Raw genomic sequence first — 18,789 nt, 5'->3', positions numbered from 1 at the left:
ATGTCACGGTTCCACTGTTGCAAAGATTCTTGCGACAACACTTTGCGGCACTCCGCTTGCGTCTGGAAGGGAGGGTAAAGCTCATAGGTGATGGGACACAATGCTTGATTTTGCTGCAGCCTTTGTAAGTGGCGAGCCACACTTCATTGCCTGTGGAGGGGAAAGAGTTGGAATCAAGATAGGGGCTAACAAAGTCAAATTCTTGCAAAAGGAAAAGCCAATCAAGGATTGAAAGGGGCTTCATTTGAAAGGGGAAAAGAAAGAGCCAGAATTGGCTCCAGTTAACTTCAACGTCATGAAGAGGGTTAACTGAGTGGAGCGGCGAGGAGCAACCTCGCCAGAGTTTTGCCACTGCTAAATCAGTGTTTCGTAATAGGCCATAGCAGCCATTTGTGATGTATGTGCCCATAATACCGAATCAGTTTGAGTGTAGTGGGCTAGAAACTGGGAGACAGTGAGTTCTAGTTTCACCAAAGGTACAAAACAGCCCCAAGAAGAAGGCAATGACAAGCCACTTCCAAAACAAAAAAAAACTTGCCAAGAATACTGCAAAAATTTGTCCAGACAGTCTCCAGGGGTCAACACACACACACACACACACACACAAAATAAAACCCAGAATATATTCTCAAACTTCCAAATGCACCACTGGGATCCAAACGGTGGTTGCAGACATTACTCCATTCATGAAAGTTTGAGTTGCAAACTTGTGCCGATATGAACAAACCCTGCTTGCAACTCCAGCCAAGAATATCCTGGAGGCTGGAGGAAGATTAGTTTGTAGCACATCACATAGGTACACTTGATGGGACTTGCAGACGAAATGGACTTACAAAGAGCCTTTTAGAACATCGCTTGTTCATAAGCAGAGCCCTGTCTGCCTTCCTAACTGGCCCTTGACTCTAATCTACTTCCTCAAATTTGCTTCATCCCAGGATAAATGAGTTCATTGTTCCTATGCCAGATGATGGCTCCTCGCAATATTCGAGTGCATCTGTAGGCAAGGACATACCTGTACCCAAATTATGCCAGAAAACCAGGGCTTTTTTTCTCATAGAACGCTCAGAACGGAGTTCCGGCACCTTTTTGGGATGGTACCTTGTAGGGTAGGCAAGGTGGGTTGTATGACATGTGTGAGTTCCGGCACCTTTTTCTTTTACAAAAAAAGCACTGCAGAAAACATCTATTTTCAATTCAATTAAATTCAGCTCAATTCCTGCCACTTTTCTCAACTTATTTCAGGGGGTAACAAAACAAACGCTGTTCAACTACCAGCCCCGCTCATGTAACTGAGCCCTCCCTCTAAGCTTCCCGTCCTGAGTGGATAACTGGTCAGCTCAGGATTCAGCCAGAAGGGTCATTCACCAATTCTTGTCTCCGTGGTCAGAATCAGGCAGGTGTTTTCGAATGGGCGGCAAATGTGCGGCGTGCCAGTACAGAAACCGCTGTTGCTGCTGCAGTGTTCACACTTCAAACAAAGCCCTGAAAGGGATAAACCCACAGGTAAATATTAAGAGTTGATCCACCATTGGAGTCAGGAACAATCCCAGGCTACGGTCAAAAAAAGTCAAGATGGCAGCCCATATTTTTATGGGCAGTGGGAGAAGACCCAGCAATAAGAAAACAACTCTGCTGGTAGGGAAGCCAATGATCATGATCCAAACTCCAGGGAAATGGCAGAGTTAAGCATCCCATTTCAATGAGCCCATCGCTTTATTCGCATTCCGGTCTTTCAGAACTGCACAAACCCTGCACTGCATTAAAAAGTGAAAATAAACCCCTAGCAGAGAGAGCGCTTGACAACCTGGATGCAAAAATCAGTACAAGAGCTACAAGCTGCGTCAGATAACTCCTCGGTATTCAATGCTCTGGTTTGAGAGCTTGGGTTCTGATCTGGTGGCGTTTTTAATTAAAACCCAAAGGGCTTACCTGCAGAGATCAGGATGGAGAAGAAGTAGAAGATGATTGAGGACACCGGCATGGTCCTTGAACACAGAAGATCATGTGAGAAGCTCAGAGCTGAGCTGGTTCCTGGATGAAAGGTGACTACAGTAGCTGATGAGAACTTATAGCTTCTTGGCAGGAGAGAGTAGGAGGGACAAGAAGACAATGAGGATGGGAGGCCAGCACAGTTCCTGGTCTCCCAAGTCGCAGAAAGCATCCGTCACGGACTGAAACTCTTGTTTTGAGCTCAGGGACCAGAACGACATGGAGAGAGTTAAGACTGCAGCTTTTCAGATCAACGGGCAGAGGAAAAATACCAAGTATTTCAACAAGGCTTTCCTCACTCGTGGTCTGGGCAGAGGTCTTCTCCCTTCCCCACAGCTCCCTGATAGGAGCTGTGGCGGCACAGTGGCTAGAATGCAGTATTGCAGGCTAACTCTGCCGACTGCCATCAGTTCGATCCTGACTGGCTCAAGGTTGACTCAGCCTTCCATTCTTCTGAGGTCAATCAAATGAGGACCCAGATTGTTGGGGGCCATAGGCTGACTCTGTAAACCGCTTAACAGAGGGCTGCAAAGCCCTGTGAAACGATATATATGAGTCTAAGTGCTGTTGCTATTGCTCTGGGAGGAGAAACAAGAGCAACCATCAACTAACATCACTTCCCCAAATATGAAGACAATACATTACGTACTGCTTGTAAGTGTATCTAATTGACTCATCTCAGTGTAATTATTTGCCCCATCTCATTTTTTCCCCTTCTGCATTGCGTGTGTTAGATTATCATTGGAAAGGCAAGGAATTAAATTTTAGATAAGCAAGTCCGAACTTTGGAGAACAGGAAAAAATGTCATTAGCCCCGCAGGAGTGTACAGCACTTCACCCTAAAAGTATTGCACATTTCCAATTTGCAAAAAGTCACTAGACATTAGTTCCAAAAGGCAGCATATGAAACACACACACACACACACACACACACACACACACGCCCCGAAGGAAGCATTCAATAATTCAGCAGCATTGTTGTAAAGAAGCACAACGAGATTTTATTCAGCCATAAAAAAAGAAATGAGCTCATTGTTCGAGGTAATTAGAACTCGGTCCAATTAAGCTCTACTTGCCCGGCTTCTGAGGATCTGAGGGACTAGCCCCCTGCTCATGAAATCAATCACTTGGCAGCATGAGAACAGGTAACATTCTTCCAAATTTCTGCATACAACCCAGGGATGCCAAAGGTGCGCTCTTTATTCCTGCAAGCTTGCTTGGTTCCACAGCCACGTTTGGCAAACACGTAAATCTCATTATCTGCAGGAATTAAGGGGAAATGTCACTTCTGGGAGATCTGGACTCTGTTACAGTCAAGAAGAGCGGCCTGGACCATGAACATCTGCACTGATACCTGGTAGACCAGAAGTCCCCAACCTTTTGGGCACCAGGGACCGGTTCCGTGGAGAGAAGTTTTTCCATGGACCGGAAGGGGCGTGGTTTTCTGTGCTGCCTGCATCCCGCGGATGGGGCTTCACTTGTTTGCACGGACTGGTTGCTGGCACGCCATGGCCTGGTGCCAGTCCACGGACCAGGGGTTGGGGACCTCTGCTGTAAACTAGAGGTCCCCAACCTTTTGGGCACCAAGGACCGGTTCCGTGGAGAGAGGTTTTTCCATGGACCGGAGAGGGCGTGGTTTTGTGTGCTGCCTGCATCCCACGGATGGGGCTTCGCTTGTTTGCACGGTCCAGTTTCTGGAATGCCACGGACCAGGGATTGGGGACCCGTGTTCTAGGCTATTTGCAGATGTTCACGAGGTGGATGGTGTTAACATCTCTTGGGCTTACTCTCTGTTAATGCCCCATATTCTCTTGTTTCCCTAAACAGCCCCGATCCTTCTGGCCTTGGTGGCAGGTAAACCAACAGGAACCCTGGTGAACATTAGCGATGATGTCATACTTGGACGCTGCCTTGCTATCCTCAAGGGTATTTTTGGCAGCAGTGCTGTCCCTCAGGTATTGTTCTGTGTCCTTTGTAATGCAGGAAGTTTTGTGTGATGTGTAGAAGCCTAAAAGCTGGACTGTTCTAGAAGCCCTTTGGCCCACGTGGCCTCCTGTCGTGTCTATCATAGTAATGCCCTGCAACTTCCTTCAAGGGAAGCAAATCTATCAAAATAGAAAGGGGCTGTTACTAAAGCTAGTGTATTTAGACAAGGGGCTCTTCTCATAACACTGCCAACTTTGCCTAGCCTTAATCACCTGAGACGCATAATTTAAGGCAGGCGGGGACTGCTTCGAAAAAGTTCTTTTGTGTGCTGCCTGCATCTTGCGGATGGGGCTTTGCTTGTTTGTGCAGACCGGTCGCTGGCATGCCACAGCCCTGTACTGGTCCACAGATCCAGGGTTGGGGACCACTGATCTAGGATCTCCTGCTTGAGCAAGGGATTGGACTAAAAGACCTCTAAGGCACCTTCCAACTCTTGTTACTCTCTTCTGTAATCCCATGCCTTAGCAGAGTCCCAAAGACATGCTTTTGTGATTTAGCACAGAGGTCCCCAACCTTTTGGGCACCAGGGACCGGTTCCGTGGAGAGAGGTTTTTCCATGGACCAGAGTTTGTGTGGTTTTGTGTGCTGCCTGCATCCCACGGATGGGGCTTTTCTTGTTTGTACGGACCAGTTGCTGGCATGCCACGGCCCGGTGCTGGTCCACAGACCGGGTTTTGGGGACCCCTGTGATAGACTCACTACAGGTTTTTTTTCTACATTATTCCTTTCTACACCTTATAGTTATTGTATCTAGCTTCCAAGTTGGGTGAGAATGATTTTTAGCAGCCTGCCTTGGCAATTTGTCCCAATCATGTGGGCCATTGCTTTCTCACATTTCAGGACCTCAGATTCCTTGATCAGTGGAATAAGAGGCATACAGTTTAGGGATATATCATTCCGGCTAGAAAAGCCAGTAGAAGCAGAAGTAAAAGTCTCTTCTTAACTTCAGAATCAGAAAACAACAAAGTGTCCTTAAGTCTCTTGCATATGCTTCCAAATCAAGTGTCTAAAGAGGGTACAAGCAGTCCCCCCGACTTACGGTCACAGCTGAGCTCAAAATTTATGTTGCAAAGTGAGATGTCTGTTAAGTGAGTTTTGTCCCATTTTATGACCTTTCACGCCACGGTTCTTAAGTGAATCACTGCAGTTGTTAAGTTAGCAACATCGTTGTTAAGTGAATCTGGCTTCCCCGTTGACTTTGCTTGTCAGAAGGGCGCAAAAGGGGATCACATTGCCCTCCCTCCCCGGGACGCTGCAACCATCCTAAATATGAATTAGTTGCCAAGTGTCTGAATTTTGATCGTGTGGCCCTGGGGATGTCGCAACAGTCGTAAGTGTGAAAAACGGTCATAAGTAATTGTTTCCAGTGACATCATAACTTCAAAAGGACACTAAGTGAATTGTTGTAAGTCGAGGGTTATCTGTAGTGAAAATGAATGGATATCTTCCCTTTCAAGGTACAAAAATATTACAAAGATCTCTTGACCCGTTCCCAAAATATTCGGCTTCATGGAAGATATGACCCAAAATGGCTCCTCTTTCTAGTTCTTCACATCGGAAGCACTTACCGTGTTGCATAGTGACACTCATGTAAACACATTTCTGCTCCTGGTCATGGCAGTTCAACATCTCTGTGGCTTGGCATTCCAGATTCATTGAAAAGCATCCTGGGCATTTCAGTCCATTCTGTGTTTTCTTTGCGTCTTCCACTGGGAGAAGCCATCACATAGGTAGGTAAGAGTAACTTAACGGTTGGAGGGTCATGTCAGCAACTTCAAGGAGATTCGTTATTTGATCTGAATGGGCTGTACCATGCAGCCCTGAATTAAATCAGACCCCCCCCCCCATTAATCTGCGCCTCCCAGATCTCATTCTATTTAAGTCAGATATATGCAACTGTATAATAGCCTTGTGCAACTAAAAATTCCACTGCCTCTTGGATATTCCTCCTCCTTCTAAACCAGCATTTCTTGACCTTGACCTTTAAGATGTCTGGACTTCAGCTCCCAGAATTCCTCAACCAGCACAATGACGTCCATACGTCTCAAAGTTAAGGTTCCCCCGCACATGTGTGCTAGTCGTTTCCAACTCTAGGGGCTGGTGCTCATCTCCGGTTCAAAGCCGAAGAGCCAGCGCTTGTCCGAGGATGTCTCCATGGTCATGTGGCCGGCATGACTAGACGCCAAAGGTGCATGGAACGCTGTTACCTTCCCACCATAGTGGTCCCTATTTGTCTACTTGCATTTTTATGTGCTTTTGAACTGCTAGGTTGGCAGAAGCTGGGACAAGTAACAGGTGCTCACTCTGTTATGCGGCACTCGGGATTCGACCCGCCAAACTGCCGACCATCTGATCGACAAGCTCAGCATCCTAACCCACTGATCCACCGCGTCCCTATGTCTCAGAGTTGCCAAGGTGGAAAAACACTACTCTAAGCAAGAAATGAATCAACTTAATGCCCAGAATCAAAATTGTTTTCAGCTACCATTGCACAATTCTACATACCCCAGTTTCCTCTGATGCTTTTACCTAGTTGGGGTAATGAAACATCTGCAGGAAAAGAACCAAATTCAGAGAGTACCAAGGACTCCTCACTAGATACTTCGACATCTTTCCACCACTCAAAACCTCCATGTCTGTTCACCTTCCCAGTTGGAAAGAATTCAATGGGAAGTCTTCCTTTGTGCTTCCCTTTGCAAGTCATCTGAAGAGTGGGGAGCCTGAAAAGCGGCAGCTTGTTAAGGAATGGACCTTTCATGCACACAGCACCAGTTTGATTGGAGCCACACAAAAATCATCAGCCACACCACCACCTGCCATGCTTGTGAGTTCATCGAAGCCTGGCACTCCACAAGGAATTCCATCAACAGACACAGTGACCTACAACCAGCCAACGCCCCCTTCAGAATCCAAATCAACCGGACCTCAACGCTGCTAACATCGCATGTTTTTGCTTTGACAACTGATGGAGATGCAACCACTTTCTTCTTTTGTTTTACTCTTAAGAGTTAGAGTTAGATGATACTGGGGGGGGGGGAATGTGCATGAGAGTTTAGCTAGACATGACCATACTGAACCTAGCGTGAGAACCAAGGTTATTGAAAATAAGAGATGATAAGAAATGGTGGGCTGGAGAGCTGAGGGGAAGCCCACATTTCAAACCAATTGGAGAATGTGATTTATGACTGTCAATTGGAGGAGGGAACTGTGCTTTGATATTCTTCTGCTCAGGAGATGGGAACCCAGTTTTTGGCTTCGATTATGTTAGTGCCAATGCTAAGCTACTCAAATAAAGATTATTTAAGGTAAACAATGCCTCAAGGTTCTTTGAAGAGTTTCATCTGTCAGAACCACCACACCACACAGCCAACCAGAGGCAGCAATGACCTTCAACCAACCCACGCGAGTCCCCCTCAACCAGCAGTTCACCTCCCGATGACCTTGACCTGATGTAACCTCCCCATCTGAAGACTCATCACAAGTCTCCCACTGATAACTCCTACCTGACCCATCACAAGACCCATTACAAGACTCTCACTTGACACAGCCACACCTGAAGCCCTGATAGACAGTAGAACACTGACATCCCCTAAATTCCGCTGAAGATGTTATCTAGCCTAGTAACAAAACATTTGGAAACCAACCCACAAGCTTTTACACCCGAGCTGCAGATAATCGCCACTATTACAAATCTGAATTTTGATCACATGACCATGGGATGTTGCAACGGTCACGAGAAAGGGTCATAAGTCGCTTTTCTCAGTGCTGTTGTAACTTCGAACGGGGACCCAATCAAGGACTATCTGTCCACATGCAAAGGAGACACACGCAGATTTCCCCTTAAACCCTCTTCTGCTTTGAGAGAACAAGAAAGAGTAGTGGATAAAAGTTCTAAAGAATGTCTCGGTCCCATCCGAGCAGGACTCACTCATAATTTTTTGGGTCCTTCGTAATGAGTAACATCTATCAATAAGAATTTAGAAGGTTTTTTTTGGGGGGGAGGAAGTTGCTCACTTACATTTCACAGCTCCCTTGTTGCAGAAATCATGGTAGCAACACTTGGCCGTCCTTCGCTCGTGCTTCGAAGGAAACGTGAAACTCGTGGAAAGAGATGGACAGTTCTTGGTTGGCACGCAGCCTTTATAGGTGGAGAACCATTGATCGTTCTCTGGGGTTACAAGAGGAAAAAACCACAAGACAAGGGTCAGAGGTGGAGAAAGTAATGTCAGAAGGGGAAGGTTGGAGATGGGTCTTGGTGACATCAAGAAGTAGAGAGTAAGGAAGAGGACCTTGACGGAGACATGCAAATTCCATTCCTGAAGTCACCTTTCTTACTCTCTACACAAGATTGGAGGGATTGGAGACTACTGTATCCTAGAATCTAGGATGGTGGAAGGAACGATAAAGATTTATTGAAGAACCACAAGTGTCCACCAACTCCAGCCTTCGATGGGAGCAACCATAGGTTCTCATATTATTTTTCAGATTTGGGTTGCAGTGGTTCCACCATACAAGGCAGAAGGCCTTGAACTCAAACAGGCTGTTATTGGTTTGTGGCAGTGGTGGGATTCAAATATGTGAACAACCGGTTCTCTGTGTGGATGCCGCTTCCGGAGGTCCAATCTGGTGCTGGGCAACAAAAAATTAGCTACCGGTTCTGCCGAAGTGGTGCAAACTGGCTGACTCCCACCACTACTGGTTTGCAGGTGTGCAGTTGAATGCCACTGTTTCCAGATGTGTTTGAGCATGTTGGCTAGAGATTAAGGATTCTGTAATCCAACAGATTTGGAGGACACAGGATACAGGCTTGGAATATATATATCTTCCATATATATATATCTTTTGGATTACAGGATCCGTATAGCCAATATGATTTCAAGGCCTTCTACCGTGTGTGTGTGTGTGTGTGTGTGTGTGTGTGTGTGTGTGTGTGTGTACATATCCCTCTTCTCTAACATAACCATTTAATAACCAGGCAACCGTAGTGCTAAGCTGGAAGAATCCAATCCCCTCCACCCCTCAAAAGGCAAAGACACCCACCAACAATGTTCTCCACGGTAAGGATCAGGCAGGCCTTTTCAGATTTTGGACAATTATATGGGGCCCCGGTGCAGGAACTAGTTTTGCTGCTGCATCGTTCACACTGTAAGCCAAGCCCTGGAAGAGAAGATCAGCAAAGCCATGTGCCACTGTCTTCTTTGTTCTTGCTTGAGAGCACAAATGTCACCTAACTGCTTCTTTATCATAGATCATTCTTCACATGAAATGGCAGTGAAGCAAGCATGTTTATCAGCAGCAAAAAAAACAAAGGGAAAAACTCATCCCTCTGCTCTTTGTGTGCTATAGAATTGGAAAAAATATATATATTCTTGAAAGCGAACACTCTACCTCAGCCTAAAACAAGCCAGAAATTTGTGGGAGAAGGAGAAGAGACACCCTGTTTTATAACTTTGAGTGCCTTCTGGTGATAGGTTTTTATAGGACAGAGTCTGTAGGATCAACAATGAAGATCCTAATATGTATACATATGGTTCTCAATCCTTCCATTTATCAGAACCCAAGGTCATCAAACTAGACACTGATGAACTAGATGACAAAACACTATAATTGTGATATAGTGAGTCCTTGTGATATACTGAGTCCTTCACCGCCCTGAGTCCTTCGGGAGAAGGGCAGTATATAAATCAAATAAATAATAAATAATAAATAATAAAATAAGTGCATTGTGTCCCTAAACAGTGTTTAAAAATGCCCTCCATCTTCTCTACCATACACTCTTTCCATCTTGTGGTGCCTAGAGTATGTCTTCATAATATAAAGCTTAAGAGAAAGACTTACTGCTTAAGATTTGCTTCAGCTATTTGGGCTGTACTATGACGTGTATGATCAGCAGAGTACTTGTCACTTAGCCGCTCAAATTACACTAACTAAAATATTAAACCTATCCCAATGGAATCGTATCACTAACTGGTGTCTGAAATCCCAGATGAATGTCCACGTCCTAACATCTTCCCTTTAGGATGTCTGAGAAATAAATAAAGAAATAAAAGACAAGATATGCAGAAAACTCCAGATAAGAGGTCAAGAAGCTAAGGACTTTATTTATTTATTTATTTATTTATTTATTTATTTATTTATTTATTTATTTATTTATTTATATTTGTATACCGCCCTTTCCCGAAGGACTCAGGGCGGTTTACAGGGTAATTAAAACAAGAAATACAAAAGTTAAAAACGATTTTAAAAAAATTACAACAGTCCCTGAAAAAGTAAAAAAAAAAACAATTAAAATTAAAGTTAAAATTCTCAGCCTAGGCCAGAGAGCTCGAAGAGCCAGGTCTTCAGGTCCCGGCGGAATGAACGGAGGTCGGGGGCAGTCCTCAGCTCCACGGGCAGCTGGTTCCAGAGGGCAGGCACACCCACAGAGAAGGCCCCCCCTGGGTGTTACCCGCAGGCAATCTTTTACCGGCAGCACCCTGAGAAGACCCTCCCTGTGTGAGCGCACTGGACGAAGGGAACTTGATGCTGGCAGTAGGTGTTCCCTCAGATATCCCGGACCCAAGCCATTTAGGGCTTTATAGGTCATCACCAGCACCTTGAATCTCACCCGGAGGGCAACCGGAAGCCAATGCAGCTCGCGGAGTAGAGGTGTTACATGGGAGTATCGGGAAACCCCCATCACAACCCGCGCGGCTGCATTCTGCACCAGCTGAAGCCTCCGAGTGGTCCTCAAGGGCAGCCCCATGTAGAGAGCGTTGCAGTAGTCTAAATGGGAGGTCACTTGAAGAGACAAAAATAATCCAAACAACTCTTAAGTATCTCCTGTGTCTAAATCAGTCCTTGATAACTTACCAAGAGCCAGCAGAAAGTCAAAGAAGTAATAAGTCATCAATGTATCCATTCTCTTTAGAACCAGAGAGAATGGAAGGCTGGAGTTGAGGTGGCAACTGCATCAACATCTGGATTCTTCTAGCCAAGGAAGCTTTCTGGGTTGGAAAGGATATAAGAATGGGCCAGGGGAAAGGGCAGATTCAAAGTCCCACTTGTAAAATCCATCACTTGCTAAAACTCAGCCTGAACTTCTTTTTTTGTATATGTATTTTATTAAAAAAAAAATTAACATAACATAAATCATTCAGTAATTTGTAAACAGTATGTTGTCTGGGTAACATTTATAAGACAATCCTTAACAATTAATTTCTATGATCTATATTCCATATGTTAATTTCATTTGATTTCCCCTGTCCCCAAAGTATCTTTCTTTGCAAAACATTAGATTAAGACAATTCTCATTATTTTAATTAACAACAATGAAGTATATAGTTTCAATAATCCTATTTGTCATTTTAGTTGCCTTATGGTAAATCCTGTTACCGTGTTTATTTCACCTTATTTCCCCCCCCCCCAAAATTCTAAGTATTCTTACTAGTGACAATTTTTTCAACAGTTAACTATATTTACATTGGTGGATTTAATTCTATTTTTTCCATATAAGCCCTCTCATGCTTTTATATTTCTTAATCAATAAGTAAAAAAGTAGAAAGAGAAAAGAAAAGAAAAGAGGAGAGAGACAAAAAAGAAAAAAAAGGGGGGGGGAAGAACTTGCCTGAACTTGCTGACCATTATCATACTGAGGTAAAGGTAAAGGTAAAGGTTCCCCCGCACATGCGTGCTACTCGTTTCCAACTCTAGGGGCCGGTGCTCATCTCCGTTTCAAAGCCGAAGAGCCAGCGCTTGTCCGAGGACGTCTCTGTGGTCATGTGGCCGGCATGACAAGACGCCAAAGGCGCACAGAGCGCTGTTACCTTCCCACCGTAGTGGTCCCTATTTTCCTACTTGCATTTTTACGTGCTTTCGAACTGCTAGGTTGGCAGAAGCTGGGATGAGTAACAGGCACTCACTCTGCTTATCATACTGAAGGATATTCTGATTCATTCAAAACAAGTATCCATTTACCTTCTGAGCTCTCCCCATATTCCTACTTAACCCCACCCTGCCACCCCAAAAAAGAAAAAAAACGTATTATTTGTTTTGACCAGAGAAACTCAAATGGTTGAATCAGAAGGAAATCTTCCTGAGTTCCAGGTAATTCAGAATATTTAGGATTAAGCCTGCTTACCTGAAAGTGAGACCAACTGAATTCTTTGGGACTTACTCCGAAGCCAACACAGTAGGGTCAGGGATGTCAGTTACACAGGCTTTTCTCAATAATTTGGGCATCAGATATGGAATCATGCAGGCCATTGCTGATCCAAAGTTATATACCCATTGCATTGCTGTCAGTTTAATGTTCTCCAGGAGCTAGTTTACATTTGAGAGCTGAAAGATATTTCTCTTAATTCTTATCTCACTGTCTTCCTTAGATTAAGGTAAATAACACAATCTATTAGAAGTGGGGGGAAATATTATTGGCTAACACAATTATGACATCAGTGGCTTCTTCCACCAACCACAGGGTAGGTTACAGTGCTGGGTCCACTCTTCGTTGACAGTTACCTCTGTGGTCATAAAGCCAGTTCCAGAATCAAGTTGCACGCATTTGACACCAGCTTGGGATTCCTGTGTCACTCATCTTTGATTCTAGCTCCTCAACTTTAAAGCGAGATAATTTGGCAGTTTGGGCAGTTGATTGATTCCAGAGAGTTAGGTCTCAGATTTCCTTCCTGATACCCAAAATGGCCATCCTACCTTATTCCATAAGCAACTTGGCTCTGATGCACCAGTGCCAAATGGAACTCAATTGTGTAATTTGTGTAGGTAAGATGTCATTTGAGGGGAGTTATGAAACAACATTTGCCCTTAGAAGAATCGGAAAGGGGGAGATATGGGTGAAAGCCTACCATTAATTCCTTTAGAAGTCTGCCTCGTGGCTTTATATGAGGTCAAAGTAGGAATGCTCAAAAATTGAGAAGTGAGCAGATTTGAGCATTCTCAACTGATAAACCTCAAACCCCCAAAAGGAAATGATGGGTGTCACAGATCCTTCCTCAAATGTAGTTTTTGATTAAGGAACTCTTACATATTCCTGGCATATTTTGTCACTGGGTAATTTCCAGAAAGTGCAATGATTGCTTTTTTGATCACTGAGTAAGAGAGGTTAACTTTACTAATGGTCCATAAGCTGGACATAAACTGTTTCAGCTCCTCCCCTCGGGATGCCACTATAGGGCATTGCATGCCAAATCAACTAGACACAAAGATAGTTTTTTTTTCCTCGTGCGATCACTCTGATGAATACCTAATTCCCACAGCACTGTTTTATGTCTAAGGATATTTGCCCATGTAGTATGGCTATATTACTATTATCCTTCTCATCTTTTCTATTACCTTCTCCTATTGGTATCTTATGATTATGTTACTTGTTTGTTGTTTGTTTCCAGAGTTATATACTGGAGGCAATTTCCTTGTGTGTCCAATCACACTTGGCCAGTAACTATTCTATTCTATTCTATTCTATTCTATTCTATTCTATTCTATTCTATTCTATTCTATTCTATTCTATTCTATTCTATTCTAATGTTCTGTTCCATTCCATTCCCAAATTCTATTCTATTCTATTCTATTCTATTCTATTCTATTCTATTCTATTCTATTCTATTCTATTCTATTCTATTCTATTCTATTCTATTCTATTCTATTCTATTCTGAACTGTTCTGTTCTGTTCTGTTCTGTTGTTCTATACTGTTCTGTTCTGTTCTATTTCTTTCCACCCAATTTAATTCCGTCTTCTCCAGAAATCACCATCGTAAGAGGAGAAGGTTAGAATCTTAGTAGCCTCCTCAAATTATGTTCCACAGGATTTCCTAACTTTTTTTATTTCTTGGAAAATTGACTGGGTAGCATTGGAAATTGCTCCTTTGTGGACTGAGGTTTGGTGCTCATATGACACAACTGACTGAAATAAACCCAGGATGAAAGGTGTCTCCTGATCAAATTAGGTTTTGATGTTTATATAACATATTAATCCCACCCTATATCTAGCTCAGCGTGTTAGGGAAACCCATCCAGTAACTTCTGAAGAGGAACCCTCAATTTAAAAATACTTACTTATTTGATTTGCATGCTGCCCATCTCACCTAGAATATCTTTCTAAAGATTTTAACCAAGGTAGGTCCATCACAAATTTGAAGGTTGCTAACTTATTGATTATTCTCCAGTCACGTACAGGTAATCCTCAAGGACTGGAGAATAATCATATTAAGATGATTTGAGAATCCTGGCCAGAAATCCTGTGTATTTTCCCCAAAGTTTTATAGAATATGGTAAATTCCAACAATCGAGAGGACACTCTGCTAAACCAACAAGGGATAGGGAGAATTAGAAAATGTATTTGTAAGAAAAAGAAAATAAAAGACAGGGAGTGAGGATGTAGCGCCAGAGAGACTGGAGAATTATAGAGACCAAGTATTATTGTAAATAAATGCCTTCAGTCCTTCTCCCACTTTGTTTGAAAGATTGCTAGACCTCGTGGATGAAAAGAACTTGAAAATTTTATTTGTCATTCCAGAGACCACCGAGATGGTGGCCTTTTCATCAAGCACAGAGGAGGAACCAGATGACTTCACGAGAGGTTCTGAACAAAGAGGACTCCGGCAAGGGCTGAAAAAATGGTGCTTGAGGAAGAAATAACACCCCACACTCCCCTGTCGGTGCAAGCTGCTTTCACACTCAATTTATAGATCTTCCCTCCAAATGGCACCAGGTCATTCTGTTGCAAGCTGCAAGCATTCTTAGTTGCACAGCCCTTGATGGCGAAGGATTGATTCTTAAAAGCTGCAGAGAGAGAAATAGGTTGAGCTACATTTGTGCAAACACGGGAATCACTTTGGCATGGGGAATTGTGGCATGCGAGTTCAACTCTTTAGTACTGTCTTGCATGTGCAAATCAAACAACACTGAACTTCCTAAATAGAGTCTCTTATTTCACCCTGCAACTATCAATAGCATTCCCAGGAGTGCCTGTTTCTTGACCTCATCTTCCTCAAAGGCTAATTTTGAAGGCCCCAAAGGGTTCACCCCTTCTCATACCAAACAAAATCAAGACAAGAGTTATTTTGAGGTGGGTTTTTTTCCCTCAGGCTTTCATCTTTTTCAGGATTGAGTAATCTTTTCTGAAACTTATTCTGTCCCCAGAGAAGAGCAACTAAGATGATCGAAGGCCTGGAGACTAAAACATACAAATAACAGCTGCAGGACTTGGGTTTGGCCAATCTAAAGAAAAGGAAGAAATAGGGGCGACATGACGGCAGTATTCCAGTATTTGAGGGGCTGCCACAAAGCAGAGGGGGTCATGTTATTCACCAAAGCACCAGAGGGCAGGACAAGAAACAATGGTTGGAAACTGATCAAAGAGAGAATCAATCTGGAATTAAGGAGAAACTTCCTGACAGTGAGGACAATTAACCTGTAAAACAGCTTGCCTCCAGAAATCATGGGTGCTCCATCACTGGAGATTTTTAAGAAAAGGCTAGATAGTCACTTGTCTGAGATGGTATGGGTTCTCCTGCTTGAGCAGGGGGCTGGACTAGAAGACCTCCAAGATCCCTTCCAGCTCTATTCTATTCTAAACTGGAACTTGATACCCCCTTCCCATGGGCAGGTCAGGATTCCTTCACCATGGTGAACTAAGGAACAGCACATATAAATTGACTCTGTTTTGCATTCCAATTCTTTAAGGCAGGGCTATCCAATCTTGGCAATTTTAAGACTTTGTGCACCTCAACTTCCAAAATTCCTCAGCCAGCTATAGGATCATGGTGTGAATGTAGCCAGTATATTGGGGGGACAGGGTGGACGAATGATGAAATAATTGAAGAAATACCAATAGATTCTCCTGTCAGAGTAATGCATTTCTCTTCAGTTCCGATGCAGGCAATGTGATTTTTGATTTCACACTCTTTCTGATTGTAGCTTTCACAGGCCGGGCAAGACACCCCGTTTTCCAATGTACCAACTGGGGGAACTGTAAACCAAGATAGATTTCATCTTAGCATCCAAATGAGAAGATATATCAAGGGAGAGTACAGTGTCAAAAACACAGGATTGCTGCCATGATCACACCACACTTCTGATTTTGATAGTTCTGACAGCCACAGTACTATCCTGAATTCTTTGATACATGCACCATTACGACCCTTAAACACTTTGTTGGATAAGTATCCTGTACCACTAAGTCAACTGTTGGCTATTAAAATATCTTTTTCCCCTTAAAAAGGTAAAGGTAAAGGTTCCCCCACACATGCATGCTAGTCATTTCCAACTCTAGGGGACGGTGCTCATCTCCGTTTCAAAGCCGAAGAGCCAGCGCTTGTCCGAGGACGTCTCCATGGTCATGTGGCCTGCATGACTAGACACCAAAGGCGCATGGAAGGCTGTTACCTTCCCACCGTAGTGGTCCCTATTTGTCTACTTGCATTTTTACGTGTTTTCGAACTAGGTTGGCAGAAGCTGGGACGAGTAACAGGCGCTCACTCTGTTGCGCGGCACTTGGGATTCGACCCGCCAAACTGCCGACCTTCTGATCGACAAGCTCAGCGTCCTAACCCACTGAGCCACCGTGTCCCTTTCCCCCTTAGACTTTTTAAACAGTTTTCCATTGACTTGGAAGATTTTTTTTTTAATCCATCCAACTCTAAATAGGCTGTCTTTGAGTGGGGTTTGGCTAGTTCCATTCTAAATTTCTCCTATATATATTTTTTAATCCCAGTTTACACATTGATCCATAAGCAGAATTTCTAACAGATATGCATTAGCCTCTGGGTCAAGAGCCATTGCTGAGTTGTCCTCCTTAGAACTTGGACACAAAAGTGTTGCGTTGTGGATTCAGAAGATAATACCCCCTCTGTTCCTCATTGTCCTGTCTGTCCTTAGGAATAGATCCTATACTGTACCTCAGATTTAAAGATGTGATGACAAGAATCTAGAAACATCCAGGAACGAGCATGCAATAATCACTTTCTTCAAGAATCCTCTTTCCCTAAGTCAGAGGTAAATACTTAGTCGGAAATGAGCAGATGAGCCACTACTTTTTTATTTACTTGGGAGGTGTGTGGCATAGAAATAGAAATCTTTATTGTTCCTGTTTATTTTTTTCCATATGGAAAGTCAGTGATTGCGTGACTTTTGGTCTGTTCAGAGCATTAATTGAGCGGCTTTCTAAAATTGCTTTCTGTCTCCTGAGAAGCTCTGTCTTGTTTCCCTCCTTGCCAATTTATATTTTAAATAGGATTATCCAAAGGAAGGAATAGAATTCTTATATTGTAGTTTCCTCTTTTAAATAAAATAATTCAATTTTTTTTTTAAAAAAAAGGAACAGTTCCCAAACCCAGGAAATACCCACCACTTAGACTTAACCCTTCATTGCACATATTTGTTGAACAACATGCCATATTGCTTTGGATGTGGCGCCCAGCAGCCGTGGTCAAGGTGAAGGCCGAAGGTCTACAAAGCTTTTGGTCAATGCATCCTTTGTACAATCCACTGGGACTAACATTTCCACCTGGGAAGAATGAACGAAAAGCAAGTAGAGAAGAATAGATCTATTCCACTGCCTCTGGTAAAATAGCAACTCCAGCTTCCTTAGATTCTACCAAGTATTCTTTATTTACTTGAGTTTTATCCTGATTTTATAACCTTATAAGTAACTCAGGGCGATAAACATACAGTACATATTCCTTCCTCCTCCTATTTTCCCCACAACAATCCTGTGAGGTGGGCTAAAAGAGGGTGATTGGCCCAAAGTCCCCTAGCTGACTGTGATGCCTAAGGCAGGTTTAGAACTCACCATCTGCTGGTGATTGGACCACAGTCACCCAACCAACTTCCACGCCTACGGCGGGATTAGAACTCACAGTCTCCTGTTGATTGGCCCAAAGTTCCCCAGCTGGCTTCCATGCCTAAGGAGGGACTAGAACTCACCGTCTCCTGATTTCTAGGCCAGCACCTTAACCATTACACCAAGCTGGCTCTATGCGTGGCATCTGATGAGACCCAGCACTCTTACCCAGGGTATTGACTTCTGCCAAAGTTACACACGCAACTCCCAGATCTGTGCAATTATCTTTGCATTCGGTGCTTCCAAGAGAACATGAAACACAGGTTAAATTTACCATTCCTAGGGAGAGAGAGAGAAAGTGTGAGTTACTGGGGGGGGGAGGGAAATGAACACTGCTCTGCTGTAGACCTAACCAGGCCTTCATCTTTGGACCACCGAAATTGGAAACGTGTCCACCCAGAGGGCAGCTCTGATAACTTCAACACTGATTTTTCTCTTCCTCTTCCTCTTTTGGTGTTTACCTACATATAAGCTGCTGGTTCTACAGCAAGGAACAAAGGAGGACTACAGGTAAAGCTCAACTTACAACCACCATTAGGGCGACAGTTTCCACTGCTAAGTGAATCACATAGTCATTAAGTAAACCCAAGTACTCACCCCCCCCATTGACTGCTTGTGGGAAGTCAGCTGGGAAGGTCACAAATGGTGAACACTTTACCCTGGGATGCAGCAACTGTCAAAAATAACGTGTCGGTTGCCAAGCACCCAAAATTTGATCCTGCGACTGTAAGGGATGCTGGGACAGTCGTAGGTGCAAGGGTTGGATGTATGTAAGTCATGTTTTTCAGTGCCTTGGTAACTTCGAGTGATCAGTAAACGAGTGGGGTAAGTTGAGGGCTGCATTTACTTGATGCCTATAATCCATTTCTGCCCGGGGAATTCACGCACCTAACACAAACCCAGAAATTCAGGCTTGAAAGGACTCACCGTGGATGCAAGGGAGGACAATAGAAATAAGGAGGATCAAATCTCCCTTCAT

At 43.7% G+C, this 18,789-nt stretch overlaps 1 protein-coding gene across 1 annotated transcript; it reads right to left on the bottom strand.

Annotated features, from left to right (window-relative positions):
* Positions 1-14,508: 14,508 nt before the first annotated feature.
* On the bottom strand, positions 14,509-18,789 carry LOC308671858 (phospholipase A2 inhibitor and Ly6/PLAUR domain-containing protein-like; the record flags this gene model as incomplete). Its single annotated transcript, XM_081334341.1, has 5 exons — positions 14,509-14,749; positions 15,798-15,938; positions 17,316-17,474; positions 17,979-18,089; positions 18,738-18,789. The coding sequence occupies 5 exons, from the start codon at positions 18,787-18,789 to the stop codon at positions 14,538-14,540; spliced, it is 675 nt and encodes a 224-aa protein (XP_081190467.1). The 3' UTR covers positions 14,509-14,537.

The sequence above is a fragment of the Vipera berus genome, assembly GCF_964194415.1.
Source record: "Vipera berus genome assembly, chromosome: 9".
In the NCBI taxonomy this organism is placed as follows: domain Eukaryota; kingdom Metazoa; phylum Chordata; class Lepidosauria; order Squamata; family Viperidae; genus Vipera; species Vipera berus.
The sequence above is the reverse complement of the archived record's forward strand: the minus strand, read 5'-3'. Positions and strand labels throughout refer to the sequence as shown.